Here is a 17,975-nt window from a genome sequence, read left to right as displayed (position 1 = left end):
TGTAGACTCCTCCACATGTACACAGGGATGTGGACACAGGATGTCTATCAGAAGTCAGTTGTGTATATTCACACAAGGGAATGCCTAAGGGTTGTCCAAATTACTGAGTAGAGCTACGTACATTAATTTGGATAAATTTCACCATTTATGTCAACTTAAAAAACACAAAGCAATATGTATGGTTGATACGGTAAAAGTATTAAGATATGTATAGGAGATTGATACATATATAAAAAACATGTAATTATGTACTATATATAAGGTATAATATGCATTTGTTTATATTATATATATGTATAGGAAGATGATACATATGTAATATACATAATTAAAAATATTTATGTATAGGATATAGTATGTATTTATATTCATATATTACACATACATAAGGAGCCCTGGCGGCGTAGTGGTTAGCAGCTCGGCTGATAACCAAAAGGTCTGCAGTTCAGATCCACCAGCTGCTCCTTGGAAACCCTATGGGGCAGTTCTATTCTGTCCTATAGGGTCACTTTGAGTCGGAACCGACTCAACAGCACCTAACAAAAACGTACGAGTTAGTACGAGTATGAAATATATGTGTGTATATAGTAAACATATGTATATATAATCCATTGTCATAGAGTTGATTCTGACTCATAGCAGCCCTATAGGGCAGAGTAGAACTACCCCATAGTATTTCCGAGGAGCAGCTGGTAGATTCTGTTAGCAGCTGAGCTCGTATATAATACATATTTATAGTTATATACTTGGGATTTTTTTGGTTTTATACAGATATAAAGTATGTATTGGAAGTTGATACATGATATATATATAATGTGTATGTATGTAATTATGTAGTATATATATTTATATATAGGATATAATATGTATTTAGATTTATACAGTATACATATATAAAGTATGTATAAACCCATTGTCGTTGAGTCGGTTCTGACTCATAGCGACCTAAAGGACAGAGTAGAACTGCCCCACAGAGTTTCCAAGGAGCTCCTGGTGGATTCGTACTGCCGACCTAAGAAGTTGATATATATATCAATTTCACAGTAGTGGTTATTTCTGGGGTGTTCCAGAGGGGAATGGGATGGGAGAGCTTCTACCGAAGTTTATTTCCACTTATTTCTTTTAGACAAAGATCTGGAGGAAGGAGGGAGAGAGGGAGGGAGGGAGAGAGGAGGCCTAGGTAGGGGGGTAGAGGCAGAGGTGGAGGTGAGAACTCTGGTGCAATGCCTGTCCAGCAGCTCCTCACTGCTCTTGCCATTTACTTCTGTAAACTTCAAAAGCATCTGGACAGCACGCTACATGCTCCATTCTTGAGTAGTCAGGAATACTAGTGAGACCAAACAAGGTTCTAAAATAGCTTGAACTTGACTCGTGCATTCCCACACCATCAAGGACCTGTCCAGAGGACCGAGTTCAGGACTCATCTCACACATGAAACAGACACGGGAAGGAGAGACACGTTCCCAGGGTTGCAGCAGGCTGAGAGACCCTGGGGTTGGAACTGTGGGCTGCTCCCTGGCCAGGCCCCTCCCAGAGCTGGGGGCCGAGGGAGCAGCCCATTCGGCCATGTGAGGCACTCTGAAGACCTCTCCCCAGAGAGCATTTACCCGTGGGAAGGGGTGGTCCCACCTCTGTTTCCGTTGAGGGTCACCTGCTCCTTCTCCCCAGGGCCCTGCCTACCTTGTCCCTCACCAGGGTCCCCTCCCGTGTTTGGCAGTGGAGCATGACAACATGGCCTGCATCCTGTGGGGGCGGGTGTTGGTTCTCCACAGCTGGGGGATGTGGATGCCACCCATCCAGCCCAGGCTCCAGCAGGTGTGAAGTTAGTTGCAAACCCAAGTTCCCAGCAGGAAGAGTCTGTAACTGACAGCCTTGCTTAGCAATGGTGGTGCTTGGTAGGTGCGAGGGATTTGGTTTGCCTACACTTAATTTCCAGTATTGTGGTCAATATTCTCCAGTATGTTGTACAAATACTGGTTTTTGTTTGGTTTCTGTAATTTGTAATTAGCACCTTCCTAACATGTGTTGTGGAGCCCTGGTAGCACAGTGGTTAAGACCTCAGGCTGCTAACCAAAAAGGTCAGTGGTTCGAATCCCCCAGCCGCTCCTTGGAAACCCTATGGGGCAGTTCTCCTCTGTCCTGTAGGGTCGCTATGAGTTGAAATCGAGTCCATGGCGATGGGTTGGTTTGTTTAATACGTGCTGCTAACTCTTACTTGCATGTAAGTCTTCTAAATGTTTACTAAGGAAAAAAAGTATCCGTTTATTCCTATTCATTTTTTAGTAGACTTGTTTGTAAAGCAGTTTTGGTTTAGGTTTACAGAATAAATGAGCAGGTAGTACAGAGTTCCCGTATACTCCTTCACCGCCTTTCCCCCATTATCAACGTCTCGCATTAGTGTGGCATATTTGTTACAAACAATGAACAGATTATTAATGCATTATTCTTAACAGAGTTCATAGTTTACATTAGTGTTCCCCCTTTGTGTTGGACGGTCCTATGAGTTTTGACAAATGCATAATGTCATGTGTTCGCCATTATAGTATAAGGGAGAATAGTTTCACTACTCTTAAAACATGTTGTCAGGAGGGGTCATTCCCTGGAGAAGGACATCATGCTTGGTAAAATACAAGGTCAGCAGAAAAGAGGAAGACCCTCAAGGAGATGGATTGACACAGTGGCTGCGAAGATGGGCTCAAGCATAACAACAATTGTGAGGATGGTGCAGGACCAGCTAGTATGGTAAATAGGGTCGCTATGAGTCAGAACCGACTTGATGGCACCTAGCAACAACAACACTCTTAAAATGCCCTATCTCCTCCTGAACCCCTGACAACCACTATTTCCGTAGTTTTGCCTTTTCCAGAATGTCCTGTAGCTGTAATCATCCAATATGCAGCCGTTTCAGACTGGCTTCTCTCACTTAGCAGTGTGCATGTAAGGTTCCTCCATGTCTTGTCATAGCTTCATAACTCATTTCATTACTGAAGAATAGTCTGTTGTATGGATGTACCCCTTTGTTTATCCACTCACCACTGAAGGACATCTTGGTTGCTTCCAATTTTGGCAGTAGTGAATAAAGCTGGTATAAATATTTGTGTGCAGGTTTTTTTGGGTGGACATAAGTTTTCACTCATTTGGGTAAATACTTAGAAGTGCAATTGCTGGGTTGGATAATAAGCCAGTGTTTAACTTCGTAAGAAACTTCCAAAGTGGCGGCACCATTTTGCATTCCCACCAGCAATGAATGAGAGTTGCCATTGGTCCACATCATCGCCAGCATTTGGTGTTGTCAGTGTTCTGGATTTTAGCCATTCCAGTAGATGTGTAGTGTTATTCATTGTTGTCTACTAATGACATATGATGTTGAGCATCTTTTCACATGCCCACTTGTCATCTGTATATCTTCTTTGGTTATATGTCTGTTCAGAACTTTTGCCCATTTTGTAATTGAGCTCTTTGTTTTCTTTTTTGATAAATTTTAAGAATTCTTTGTGTATTTTGGATACAAGTCCTTTATTAGATGTGTGTTTTGGGAATATTTTCTCCCAGCCTGTGGCTTGTCTTTTCATTATCTTAAGTCTTACTCATTTTAAATGAATAAACCATCCCTACAAGAAACTTTATGGGACATTGGTGGTCCAGGGGTGGAATTCTCACCTTTTGTGCAGGAAACCCAAGCTCGATTCCTGGCCAGTGCACCTCATGTGCAGTCACCACCCATCTGTAAGTCGAGTCTTGTGTGTTTCTATGATGCTGGACAGGTTTCAGCAGAGCTTCCAGACTAAGACAGACTAGGAAGAAAGGTGTGGTGATCTACTTCTGAATATCGGCCAATGAAAACCCTCTGGATCACAGTGGTCTGATCTACAATGGATCATGGGAATGGTGCAGGACCAGGCAGAGTTTTGTTCCATTGTGCATGCGTTCACCTGAGTTGGAGGTGATTCAATGGTAGATAACAGTAACTGCAGAAGATATCTTAGTATCTTAAATTATCTGAGTAACAGAGAGAGCAGATGGCATGAATAATCCTAAATGTACAGAACAATTCCCTTTGAAGACCATCATCTATGGGCACGAGTCATCGGCATTTTGTGTTTCCTCAAAGACATTCTCGTCTGCTGGCCAGTGCCTGGCTTGAGGCACCTGCTTCAGGAACATTGGGAAGGGTCTGCTCTGGAAAGCAGTGGCTGGCAACATCCCACCTGGGTTAGACTCTCCCTTGGAAATTTGCCTTCTGGAGTTGACTAAATATGTTTTGATCCCATTTCAGATCCTACGCTATGGAGTACAGACCATGTCCGGCAGTGGCTGGAGTGGGCAGTGAAAGAATACAGCCTCCCAGACGTGGACATCTTACTGTTCCAGAATATTGATGGGAAGGAACTGTGCAAGATGACCAAAGACGACTTTCAGAGGCTCACCCCGAGCTACAATGCTGACATTCTTCTCTCACATCTCCACTACCTCAGAGAGAGTAAGACGGTTCCCGTACTCAAAATATAGATCCTTGGTGCTGGTGGTGATGGATATTAACCTAAGCCACTGACAGCATCTTCCTACTTTAGCCCATTTCCCACTGAGGATCTGAGAGAATGAAACATGTAGAACGCAGTTACTTAGGGTGAACATTGCCATAGTGACAAGGAGTCAGAAAGCCACATTAGCACTCAGCTGCCTCCTCCAGGCCTAGAGCCAGTGTCATCACCCCAGAAGGTAAAATATCAGAGGACAATGAAGTTTTATCTGGACACACATTATTTAGTCTCCATGATGATCCAAATTTGAAATAGAAACATTACAGAAAGATTCTCCCTTAATGGGAATGACGGGGTTTATCTTCCCTAAATCTAAACCGAGTTCCCCTTCATACCCAACCTAAACACCAAACACGGGACATTTGCACCCCCTATCCTGAGATTTGGCTTAACCCGACAGACTGGGAATGGCATCTTGGCGGTTAGAGGCATGAATCTACAAAGTTCGCTGCATGCTTTAATTTTTAAAATATCAAGCATGTGTAGAAGGAAGCAGTACAACAGAAGGGTGGCGTAAATTCTCCTCCATTGCTTTGCCTGGCATTCCAACCATTTATTTTCTCAGTTAAATATGGACCCCCATCAAGGTTTTAACACGCTAACAAGTAGCGAGGAGTGTGAGACAAGCTCGAGGTTACCCATCACGGTAGGGTGTGACTAGAGGGATGTCTTCTTTCTTTCTTTTCTTGTTAAGAAGGTAACTCTCTCTTTTTTTTTTCATTTGGATTTGCTTTTTGTTTTGTTTTGTAGCTCCTCTTCCACATTTGACTTCAGATGATGTGGATAAAGCCTTACAAAACTCTCCGCGGTTAATGCATGCTAGAAACACAGGTAATGCCGGCCCTGCCCTCGCCCCCCAGCACAGGTGTAGGGCCTTGTCTGCAGGTTGCATGCTTTAAAGGTAGAAAAGGGGGACCAGTCAGTGCATCAGGAAGGCAAGATGCCAAGGCAGACGGTGGAGGGTTCCACTTGATGACTAGAGACCCCGTGACTGTGTTGGAAGCATCGCCTAAAGGAAGGGAAAGTCTGTGTTCTCTGAGCGCTTCTCTCTTCCCTCCTTTTGGTAATCAAAGGACTTCTTTTAACCCAGGAGATGTGCAGAATTAGGCTTCTGCCATAGCCTTAGCTCACGTTTGCTAGGTTATAATCTGCTGCTATGAGTCCCAAAGTGTGCGCTGTGCTAATTTTGTAGAAGCTAAAAGCATGCTCCAAAGGAAGGGGCCCTTAGCATTCGCCTTTATTTTTTTTTTCTTTTCATTTCTATTCTTAAAGGCAAATTGACCAGGGCAAGCAGGCATTTTATTTTTCCTTTCCATTGAAGTTTTGGATCATCTGACTTGACTTTAATGCTACCGTGCAGACTTTGTATATTTGCAGAAGGCAGTGGTAGGGAACGTCCGTTGCTTTTTGTGAGCTTTTGTTCACAGGGAAAACTCTGTTATAGTTTTGGAGGATGGGAAATTAGTCACTAACCAAATGCCTATCTCTAACCATTGACTCTACTTTTTTTTTTTTTTTTGTCTTTTGCCTGGGCCCAGTCGGGTCTAACACAATGCTTCCTCCTGGCTAACCCTCCTCCCTCCCTCCCCTCTGGCTCTGGTAGTAGAGAGGCTGGGCTTTCCACAGATGAATGTTCTCCTGGTCCCCGTCCATTTCCTTCCTTCTAATGGCAACAACCACAGAAGCATGGCCACCAAGCTGCTCACCCTGCTGTGTTAGCCTGGAGGGACCCTCCTCAACCACCTAGTCTAGGAAGGAAAGCAGTTGTGCTGGGAAGGTTTAGGTAACCCCCTCGGAAGCAAGCAAGCAAGCAAGCTACCTCTGGTTCAGCCCTCACATAGACATATGGCAATTTTCAAAATAGTTGCCATTTTATTCTGAAATGTCTAGTGTGGATGAGTCCAGGCTTGTGTATTCCAATGGATTTGCTAGTTTATCTTGGTCTTCAATATTGAAAATAATGGACTTTTAGTCTAAAGAAAAAAAAAAATGCTATGAGTTGGTAGTACACCTTTTCAGTTTAGATTTAATAACCTGGCGGCAAGAAACAACATAACTTCGAGTAACCCTCCCACCCCCACCCCCTGAAAAGGGCGAAACACCTTTGAACTATCCATATTTTCGGATAATTTCAGAGCCATTTAAATTGTTTTGAACGGTGAGTGAAAGTTTCAAGAAATCTCTGGTTTCATTCTTTCTGCCTTTGTTAAACCTAGAAGGAATGTAAGAACAGCACAACAAATTCCAAATGGACTGAACTGTGAAAAGGGAATATTCTCCATGAGATAAAGGGCAAACATGCCTCTGGAGAGAAATATGGATTCATTTTTAATAAGATCCATATACTTTTAGGCAAAATATTTGTAATTCCCTGGTACTACTTCCAAGAGCTCTGTAAAATGTTTTACGGGTTTGTATACAATTTGGGGGAAAAAAAACCCAAAAAACCTCACACCGTAGAATTCTTTTAATAAAATGAGATTGCTGGAGGGCATAGGTGGGGCTTTAGCAGGAAGCTGTGAAATCAAACACAAAACACTTTACAACAAATGGGGCATCTCCTTATCTTTGGAGCCTGTGCTTGTCCATGTTCCCTGAGGTCTGTCCTGGCAGGTTCAAGGACAGTCCCCCGCTTGTGGTGACAGGGCAAAGTAGGCTTGACAGTGATGCTGGAATTGACAACCGCAACAAAAAGACCTTCACGTGTTTTGTCTCTCCTTTTGTCTGCAGGGGGTGCAGCTTTTATTTTTCCAAATACTTCAGTATATCCTGAAGCTACGCAAAGAATTACAACTAGGCCAGGTACGAAAACACCCCTGTGTGGTCTCCGCATTTAGTGACATCCCGGGATGTCCTGCTGACATCCGTGACCTAAGTCACGCGATACAAAGAGAGAGGAGCCTGGCGCTGAAACGAGTCCCAGACAGCCTTATTCTGCCTCTGTTGATTTTGAAACTAAATTCGGTCACACCATGTCATTCAAAGATCCAAACAAAAGACCTTGAACTGCGGAATTCAAACACACTAACTCCTTAACTGTCATTGTTGGGTGTCGTCAAGTCAATTCCGACTCGTAGCGACCCTGGGTGGCAGACTAGAACTGTCCCATAGCATTTTCTTTTCTAATCTTTACAGGAACAGATTACCAGGTCTTTCTCCTGGGGAGCAACTGGGTGGTTTTGAACTGCCAACCTTTTGGTTAGCAGCCAAGCACTACCAGGGCTCTTTAACTCTTGTTGTTGTTAGGTCCCATTGAGTCAATTCCAACTCCATGTGACAGAGTAGAACTGCCCCATAAGGTTTCCCGGGATGTTATATTTAAGGGAACAGATCGCCAGGTCTTTTCTCCCATGAAACCACTGGTGAGTTTGAACTGCTGACCTTTCAGTTAGCAGGTGAGTGCTTAATCATCACACCACCAGGGTTCCTTAGCTTCTGAACTAATTGCCGTGAAAGATGAGCAGACAGAATCAGGATGTCTGACTATAAGGAGAATATATCCACTTTCAAGAGCATTGAAGGATTCTAAGTCTGTCCTTTGGGAGGGGAACAGCACAAAGCAGGAGGGACCTGCTGTGTCGGTAGTGACCACTTCGCAGCATAGCACTAGAAGCCGATGTTCTGACCCCAAACGAGGAATAGATAATATTTACGTCTGAATCTTACTAGATGCACTCCCAGATGCTTTAATGTGGCCATTGATTTACCTAATTGTTTTGTCTGTTCACATAACAATAAATATTTATCAAGGGACTGTTATTGCCAGGCACAATATCAGAATCTGGGAATACAAAGGTGAATCAAACTTGAAGAACTTCTTGTCTTCATAAAGCTCATGTGTTCATTCAGCAGGTGTTTGTTGAGTACTTACTTTGTGCCAGTCATTGTTCTAGGCCCTGAGGGTACAATGGTGAGGAAGCTGAAGGTCTAGAGCAGGAATGCAGACATTACCTATGAATGTTTATCCTAAAGTTCTAGGTGTTTCAATAGGGTAACTAGTCATGATCTCTAACCGTAGAGGCTGTAAGAGAAGGAGAAGGAAGGAACTCAACCCTGCATGAAAGGAAGACAGAAGCTTTCCTGGAGGAAGGTCTATATAAGCTACATGCCAAAGAATGGTTAGACATTTGCCCAGTGAAGAATGCCTTAGATATCGATCTTGTCTCTGGGACTTACTATAACCTTGTAAGCTAGATATCATTACGCCAGCTTCGCAGCTGAGGAAATTGAGCTTCAGGGAGTGGGGTAGTGTCTCCATGTTTTTACATGGATCTGGAACTCGTGTCTTCTTAGACCCAGGCTACTGCTCTTTGACCTGTATCACATGTCCAGGCCACGCTACTGTCAGTTTGAATTGGTCCAAGGAACTAGGCTTGGCAGCTACTGTTTGTTTTCAGTGAGAAAGTCTAGAAGTCAGTGAGCTAAGTAATACGAGTGAAGAAGCTCCTCAAGGTTGTTCTCTCTCTGACACTCCCTGTGACTCCATAGAGCCAAAGTACTTAGTGACCCCTATCATGGTGAAGATCTCACAGGCCATTTAAACTTGGACAAGACCCAAGGTCTAGAATAAGCTAGACTTTGTTGTTAGTTGCCATTGAGTCGGCTCCAAATCATGGCAACCTTATGTACAACAGAACAAAACTTTGGTCCTGTGCCATCTTGGTGATCATTGCTATGTTTGAGTCTATTGTTGTTGCTATTGTGTCAGTACATCTCATTGAGAGCTCCCTCATTTCACTGACCCTCTACTTTACCAAATAATGATGGCCTTTTCTAGAGATTGGTCTTTCCTAATGACATGTCCAAAATAAGTGACCCAAAGTCTCTCCGTTCTCGCTTCTAAGGAGCATTCTGGTTGTATTTCTTCTAAGACTGATGGATTTTTTATCCGGATACTGTGGATTTGAAAGTTATGGCCCAATCGGGTATACAGCGAGGGGCGCGGCTGGGAGGCCAATGGCTGGGACACTCATCCGCCTCAGCCCAAGGAAAGGCAAGGGTGGCAAATTCAAAACAAACCTTGCATCACCCTGATCTTGTACCTTCTTGGACTCATTACTTGTGATCTGAAGAGATGATACTTCCATATTTTGTTATCAGTAAAGTATGTTTCATTGGAAATGCCTATTTTGATCACAGCCACTGTGATTTTGAAAGGAGATAGAAATATTAATATCTGAGCTGTAAATAATTCAAATCAGGCTGAGCAAACCCGAGCATTGTTTACTTTAAGCCAGATTTAAGGATTTGACCTTGGAAAAGAGAATTATTTATATGCCTTGGGTCTTCCACTGCTTGAAGGTCAACCAGATATCAACCTTGAAGGACTGCTCCTGTGAGTATAAAAGCCTATGACAGTGTAAATGGAGAACTTTGTGAGGGTTCAAAAGGAGTGGGCACCACATCACTGATTCCCAGTACTGCTTGAGACAACACTGCGTCCCTGTGGTCACTGGGGATCTGACCATGTCCATCTGGTCAGTGGGTATCTGACTATTTTCAGAACAGTGGTGGTTGACTCTTTCCTGGAGAGTCCTTTGGGATAGAACCCAGGGTCCTTGTTTCCCTCACTCTTGACTTGTCATGTCACGATCTTCGTTTCTACGCCATTTCTCTAATTCTGCATCCCATGGAAACATGGCATTCTGGTTGGCATCATTAGGCTGACACTCAAATGAGCCAAGGTCCTAGGTAAGAACCCTATTTAAACCAGAATTTGCTCCTTCTCTTTATTGTAGTGGTTTCATCATAGCCTCTGGTCAAAGAAACAAAGCAGTATTCACATTTTACTAGTTTGAATTAGACAGGGGTCCCCCTCTTTTCCCCCACCCCCATGTGTCTTCCTGCCGAGTTCTTTCCAGTGCTCCCTAACCTTTTTCCCATCCCACTTCCCTCTTGTCCGTCGTATATTGGGTAACCCATCCTGGGGAGGCTGCCTCCAATCTACCTTTTTCTCTCCCTTTCATGGCAGAATTTCCCAAATGGATCACTCATTCCAGAGCGCCCTTAATCCTTGTCTAGTCAACCTTGATGCTGCTATGTCATTTCAGTTTTACATGAAACTTGGCCAAGATTGTTTAGTGACCTCGTTGTTTTTAGGAGCCGTTCAGTCGATTTTCCACTCATGGTGACCCCATGTGACAGAGTGGAACTGCCCCATAGCGTTTCCTATGCTGTGATCTTTATGGAAGCAGATCAACAGGTCTTTCTCCGGAGGAGCTGCTGAGTGGGTTCTAGCCACCAACCTTTCATTTTGCAGCCGAGTGCTTAACCATTGTGCCACCTGGGCTCCTAAAGAACTTTATAGACAGTAAAACAATGGACATATTTTCCCTTTGTTCATTTCTTCATCCTTTCTCTTCCCATGCTTATTTCTATTACTTTTTCCAAATTTTCCTGTTTCAAAATTCACTTTCCTTTAGAACCCTTGGTTGAATTAGCGTTTAGATCAGTCTCTCTTCTCCTCCGTAGTGTGTTAGCACCCAGAGATATTTTACATTCCATTTTTTATGAACATTATTTTATGGTGTTTCATGTTTTTCAGAGGTGGTTTATGTTACGTTACTGGAAACTCTGGTGGCCTAGTGGTTATGAGCTATGGTTCCTAGCTAAAAGGTCGGCAGCTCAAATCCACCAGGTGCTCCTTGGAAACCCTGTGGGGCAGTCTTACTTTGTCCTATAGGGTCACTATGAGTTGGAATCAACTCCGTGGCAACAGATTTTTTTTTTTTTTTTTAATGTTATTACTGCCACTAAAGACCCTTCTTTGCCAAACACACTCCCTTTGGAGCCATGGCCCCTTGATGTCTCAGGGTAAAGTGGCAAAAACGATGACAAGCCTGAGTCACAGAAACTTGCAAGCTGCTTTTTGACCTCATGACATGTGTCTCAACATGGCAACTTGGGGGCAGCTTATGTGAAGACTCTGGGCTACCTCAAGGAGGACAGTCTACAACCCCATCCTTTCCTCTGTGACTATGGCAACCTGTATGTCACGATAGGCTTCTAGGGTGTCAGCAAAAGAGATCAGAGAATTGAGCCTGCAAATTCAGACTTCACATCTACTCTGAAGCTGTTGCTCTTCAGGAATTTCTCAGAATCTTAGGTGATGCAGGCACTGGAGCTTGCAACTTAGTGCTAGTCAACACCACCTGTCACAGTGAGATAGCGCAGCTACCACACGGTACCCCTCCATTAGGTGCTGTGTAAGGTCTACATCATAAATGGCTAGACATGCATTCTTCCCTTACCTCTGGTTATCACATAACCATAGAGATCTGCAAACCTAAGCAAAAAGGAAATGCAGAGTACCACAGATCTCCATGTCTTTGATACAGGGTTTTAGAGGACTCTAGGAAGATCTGGGAGGAAGCAAGAGAGAGCAACTTAGTCCTCTTAGTGCTTACTTCAGAAATCCGTTCCATTCAACAGTTCCTGGGCGGAAGCTCCTCATCTTTCTAATTTGTCTTCCCTAATCTAGGAAACCCTGGTGGCATAGTGTTTAAGTGCTACGGTTGCTAACCAAAGGTCAGTAGTTTGAATCCACCAGGTACTCCTTGGAAACTGTGGGGGCAGTTCTACCCTGTCCTGTAGGGTCACTATGAGTCAGAATCGACTTGACGGCAGTGGATTTGCTTTTTGGTTTATTAGCATCTAAGTTCTTTGAGAGAAAGTAAATCTCATCCTTTCCCCTCAGCCCCAGTCCAGCCCCAGCCTGGGGATCGCCAGAGTAGCCTTGTAAATGCAAAACGGGTTCCACATGATCGAGGATGAGCCCTCCCCTGATCCTGTGAAGTTGACTCCGACTCATGGTGACCCCATGTGTGTCAGAGTAGAACTGTGCTCCATAAGATCTTCAATGTCTGATTTTTCAGAAGTAGACCACCAGGCCTGTTGTCCAGAGTGCCTCTGAGTGGACTCAAACCAACAACTTCTCAGTTAGCAGCTGAGCGCGTTAACCGTTTGCACCACCCAGGGCCTCCAGCCAAGAAAGTAGAACTACTCAGAACTGTCCCTGCTTTGAATGGAGGTAGCTGCTGAAGAGGTCACCCTGATTGTCTTCCATGTCAGGAAAGCTTAGCCCCACATTTCCCAACGTTCCATCCATAGGAGGGGGACTTGGTTCCCTAGCATGTGATCAGGAGTGATAAGGAAGCATTGGACCAGAATTTCGTGAATGAAAACAAAAATCCCCTTATCTTCTGTGGCAGTATGTTTATGAAAATATCAATCACTGTCCAATTGTCTCAAACTCTTGGCTAAAAATAAGACCGTATGTGGTGTTGTTTAGGTTCTGACTTATTTTCGAGGGAGGATGTGACATGGTTATAAAATAAGGATTTTATGAATAACGAGTTTCAAAATATTTTTCTAGTAGTATTTTGGTATTTAATTTTTTTCCAATCACATTTCACGAGCAATACTTTTAGGTTTAAAGTAAAGTAGTAGCTGACGAACCTACTTATGCTTGTGACTAGTTCCATTGTTATGCCTCAGGCAAAAGCATTCAATCTCAAACTCTTTCAACTAGTTTTTATTTGTACTGGCACATTCCAGATACCATTTCTAAAATGCTATATGTAGGAACACAGATGTCCAGAAGAGAGCAATGGAAGTTTCTGGGCCAGGGCTTCACAGACTTTAAAGTGTACCCAAATCATCTGGGGAGCTTGATAAAATGCAGATTCTGATTCAATAGGTCCGGGATAGAGTCCTTGAGTGATACAAAGTCAAGCTCTTTGAAGATCGACCCACCCAATTGCCAGTTTTAAAGAAGGTTAAAGTATTGGTTTAAAGAAAGGCTTAGAAGCAATTACACTGCCCTGTCCCCAAAGTGAGATTTTATAGCCATCTCTGGGTACATGGCAACAAAACATCTGTTGACTATGTGGCTATGACTTTCGGTTTTCCTAGAATGCCACGTGGCATTGAACGAAGACCCATCCATCCAAAAAGAACATAGGTTTGAAATGGTTCTGTAATAAGACCCCGTATTGTTCTTGTTATCTGCTGTTGAGTTGGTCCCTGACTCATGGATAGCCCGTGCACAACTGAATCAGATACTGCCTGATCCTACACATCCCGTGATCAGTTGCACATCAAACTATTGTGATACATAGGGTTTTCATTGGCTGATTTTTAGAAGTAGATCGCCAGGCCTTCCTTCCTACTCCATCTTAGTCTGGAAGCTTTGCCAAAACTTACTCAGCATCATAGCAACACACAAGCCTCCACCAACAGACGGGTAGTGGTTGCACACGAGGTGCGTTGACCAGGAATCAAACCCAGGTCTCCTACATGGAAGGCAAGAATTTTACCACTGAACTACCACTTCTGAGCAAACTGTGTATAGAAATAGCTTTTCTGTATGCAGTAGGTGGTAAACATGTAGAATAGTGTTACCGTAAAACATTTTTAAAAGAAGCCTGGAATGACTTCCGGGCCAATTCAGTTGCTCTCTAGTTGATTTCAACTCATGACGGCCCCATGTGAAAAATGAGTGATTCTTCAGAAGTAGATCGCTAGAAATGACTTAGATCCTTGATAATCACTAACTGAGCTCTCACTGAGGATACAGCAGTATGGTTATTACATTTGTGTATGCAACAATGAGATGAAGGTTGAAGGGCAAGTGATCCTACAAGTAAAAGAAACTGCCATCCTGTGCTTTAGCTCTCGTGGCCATTGTTAACATGTGGTGGGCAGCACCGTCTCAGCCTTACAACTTTTCCATGCAATTCATGTTAGAGAAATTCTCAATTCACTTAGAGAAGGAGAAGAAGCAAACATTTGCCTAGGAAATTAACTAGACCAGTTAAGACTGATTTGATATAAATGGGTGAGCATATAAAGGGAAATGAAGGGTAGCCTAGAGAGACAGCTGGCAAGTAATAGTGATCATTTCCAAGGAGAAGAAGAGAACATGAATGTATCATTTGATGGACGTAGGGGTAGACCTCAAACAAGAAGCTCTCAATTGGTTGATTTATCAACCAATGGATTCTGTGTTGGGTGGGTCACAGAGAGAGAGAAAAGGCATGGATTTAGGTCAGTCCCAGTAGGAAGCTGGACAAATTAGATGGTAAGAAACTTTAAAATTCTCATATTGACCTATATTTGTAGGAAATTACTCTAGAAAAGTCAACAAGTTCTGTGGGAATTTGTCCATGGGGGTTTTCACTTGAATAGGTGAAAAATTCAGAACTGTCAACAGAATAGTCAAACTTATAATTTGTAAACAAAACTCAAATCTAGTGGCATCCAGGGTGAATTTTTACTTGAATTAATGAATTTTCCTGCACAGTATTTATTCTGATAAACACAAAATTAAAACAAAACACAATATCTATTATAAAGATTGTATGATTGATCTTTTAGTCAATATATTTGTCTTTACAGATTTACCTTATGAGCCACCCAGAAGGTCAGCCTGGACTGGTCATGGCCACCCCACACCCCAGTCTAAAGGTAAGTGTTGACTCCCACTGCCTTGAATGTGGGTGCCACAGGCCGTGGTAATTGTTGATGGAGTAAATAGCCTTTTCTGTAGTTAATCTGATTTTTTCACTAGTAGAGGATTTGTTCCATTGACAACAAAGCACAGCTGTGAGTCTTTCTCTGAGTTACGTCTACATTCACAGCAAAAAGAAATGAAGGGCGTAGTGTATTTCAGTGTGGTCAAATGAATATGTCATGCAATGTTTGAGTACAGATGAAGTAACTAGTGATTTCCTTCATGTTGGCCATGTTTGAAAGTATCCCTGGATTCATTTTATTTTCTTGGTGGTTTCCTTTTATTTATTTTATATTATAATTCACTTTAATCTGTTTTTGAGGCCACCTCAATTTCTTTTTGTTTCGATTCTGACTCATACCAACCCTACAGGACAAAGTAGAACTGCCCCATAGAATTTCCAAGGAGCGCCTGGTGGATTTGAACTGCTGACCTTTGATTAGCAGCCATAGCTCTTAACCACTACACCACCAAGGTTTCCTTTTGTGAAAAGGTGTGGTATACATAAAATTTTAAAATAATGTGAAAGTACCTTTACTTGGTTACAATGTGTACATTGGGTTTCACTAGAAAGGACATTTTTCCTTGCCCTGAGATTCTTGTTACTATAAAAGCAAGACTGTTATATTAATAACTAAAATAAGTGATGAAATGATTATAAAACAGCCTCAAAGACTAGTGGCCCAATATAAATAATAGCTAACTGTCTGTTTATTTTTGGATTTGCAGCTGCTCAGCCGTCTCCTTCCACAGTACCCAAAACTGAAGATCAGCGTCCTCAGTTAGGTGGGTTCTGTGAGCCATCTAGACCGCCATCAGGGAAGAAATAGGTCCAGCAGGTTTTTAGAGTGAAATTAACTTTTATCTTGTCTTCTTTATGACTGTTTCACGTAGAAAATGGGGATGCAGTCATCAGTCTACTCAATTGAGATGACTTCAGATTTTGCTAAAACGTTCCCAAAACCTATGCGGTAAATACGGAACAAAAGCATTGTGGTCGCATGTAGGCAGCGTACATACCAAGGCTGCTGCTTTGTGATCTATGAATTCTTTTAATGTTCGCTTATATATGATGTGTACAAATTCTGTGGCTTATAGGAACAGAAATGTATTGTCTCATAGTTCTGGAGGCTAGAAACCCAAATACAGGGTATCGGCTATGTTGATTCCTTCCAAGGCTTTGGGGGAGAATCTTTTCCATGCCTCTCTCTTAGCTTCTGATGAGAGCTGGCAATCCTTGGCGTTGCTTTGCTTGTAGATGCACCTTCACATGGCCATTGTCTCTGTCTCGTGTCTCTCCTCTTTCTATAAGGACACCAGTCATATAGGATTAGAACATACCCCACTCCAGGATGATCTCATGTTAACTGATAACATTTTCAAAGACCCCATTTCTAAACAGGGTTGCATTCACAGGCACAGAAGTTAGGGCTTCACCATATCTTTTGGAGGGGCACAATTCACAACAGTCTATCAATTCAGCATCTGTGTCACTTTCAATGAGGAAATGCAGCAGGTTGGTTTTATCAGTGTGCTGAGCAGCACAGCTGACATCTGCCCTGCTGTTGAATGGGGACCCTACAGCTATCTGCTTCCTTTATATCCTGGGAAGCAGAAAGGACCGGGCTGGGCTAGGAGTCGGGAAGCTGAGGCTGAATCCAACTCTGCCACCAACTAGGAAGCTCTGGCAACAAACTTCTCTCAAGTCCTGTGTGACATCTGATACAGAGAATGGGCCTACAGGATTCAGAGAGGTGTGTTAGTGAGACTACTCTAGAGAAACAGAACTAGTGATATAGAGAGAGAGAGAGAGAGAGATTTACTTCAAGGGATTGGCTCATGTGATATGGGAGCTGGCAAGTCCAAAATCCATAGGTCAGGTGATAGGCTGGAGACTGTTTTTGGCTCACAGGACTGTGGGCGGTTGCCATTTTCTAAAATCTGTAGGTCAGGTGGCAGGCTGGAGGCTTCTGCAGGCTTGTGTCCCAAGGCCATAGGTCAGGCAATGGGAATAGTGCAGAGTGAAGAAAGAGATCAAGTTCTGCCAAAAAATCTGTTCATAGTCTGGAGGCAGACCACATACCCTAGGAAACTCCCCTGTCAACTGTTTGAATATTACAGTAAAACCTGCAAAAGCTGGAACCTGTGTAAGGCAGAAACCTCTCAGAGAAGGGAAGCTCAAATATTTTCCACTAATAGAGAAAGATAGAAAAGTGGTAAGACTGCACCCTGTCAAAGGTGGAAAACTTGCGAGACCCAGAAAAACAAGACAGTCTCATCGAGCTCCAGCTCTCACAGGTTTCACTGGACATTAGGTAACATTATGGGAGGTGACTACATTACATTAGACTACATTATGGAACAGCAACTAGTCTAGTGTTTGGCCAAACCACTGAGAATCATAGCCTAGCCAAGTTGACACGTAAAATTAACCATTATGGGGGCAGGTGAATGTTTTCAGCAATTCAGTCTGGAAACACAACTCAGTCAACATTAGGCCTTAAGGTACATTATACCCAGTCGTGATACATCTTTGGGATTTTGACTTCTTTTCTCTTTACTGCAGATCCTTATCAGATTCTTGGACCAACAAGTAGCCGCCTTGCAAATCCAGGTGAGATGCTGCTAAGGTTTTTGTTGTAACCAATGTACCTTTTTTGACATGGCCGTTTCATAGAGAAACTTGTATTGGTGAGAAATTCCTGAACCAAAACACAGTTTAGTTTTAGGTCTCACTGGATTATTTGCCTAAGTGGAAAAATATGGAGCGGCTTATAAAGTTTTAGCTTCAGCAGATAGCGTTGCAACCTATTACAAGCAGACAAAATCACTAATGTTTTGAAAAGGAGGAAATTAAAACAACAAGACTTCAGCTTTAGGATCATTGTCAGTCTTAACGTTCCTGAACCTGGATGCCAGGA

The 17,975-nt window shown here is 42.9% G+C and overlaps 1 protein-coding gene across 1 annotated transcript in view; it reads left to right on the top strand.

Moving 5' to 3' along the window:
• ERG (ETS transcription factor ERG) overlaps nucleotides 1–17,975 on the top strand; it is a 155,851-nt gene that overhangs the window by 125,933 nt on the left and 11,943 nt on the right. Inside the window, exons 4-9 of the mRNA XM_049874842.1 lie at nucleotides 4,277–4,480; nucleotides 5,292–5,372; nucleotides 7,272–7,343; nucleotides 14,940–15,008; nucleotides 15,784–15,840; nucleotides 17,621–17,668. Of these exons, the coding sequence (XP_049730799.1) occupies nucleotides 4,277–4,480; nucleotides 5,292–5,372; nucleotides 7,272–7,343; nucleotides 14,940–15,008; nucleotides 15,784–15,840; nucleotides 17,621–17,668 (531 nt within the window). The remainder of the gene's footprint in view (nucleotides 1–4,276; nucleotides 4,481–5,291; nucleotides 5,373–7,271; nucleotides 7,344–14,939; nucleotides 15,009–15,783; nucleotides 15,841–17,620; nucleotides 17,669–17,975) is intronic.

This window comes from Elephas maximus, chromosome 2, assembly GCF_024166365.1.
Source record: "Elephas maximus indicus isolate mEleMax1 chromosome 2, mEleMax1 primary haplotype, whole genome shotgun sequence".
Classification (NCBI taxonomy): Eukaryota; Metazoa; Chordata; class Mammalia; order Proboscidea; family Elephantidae; genus Elephas; species Elephas maximus.
The sequence above is the reverse complement of the archived record's forward strand: the minus strand, read 5'-3'. Positions and strand labels throughout refer to the sequence as shown.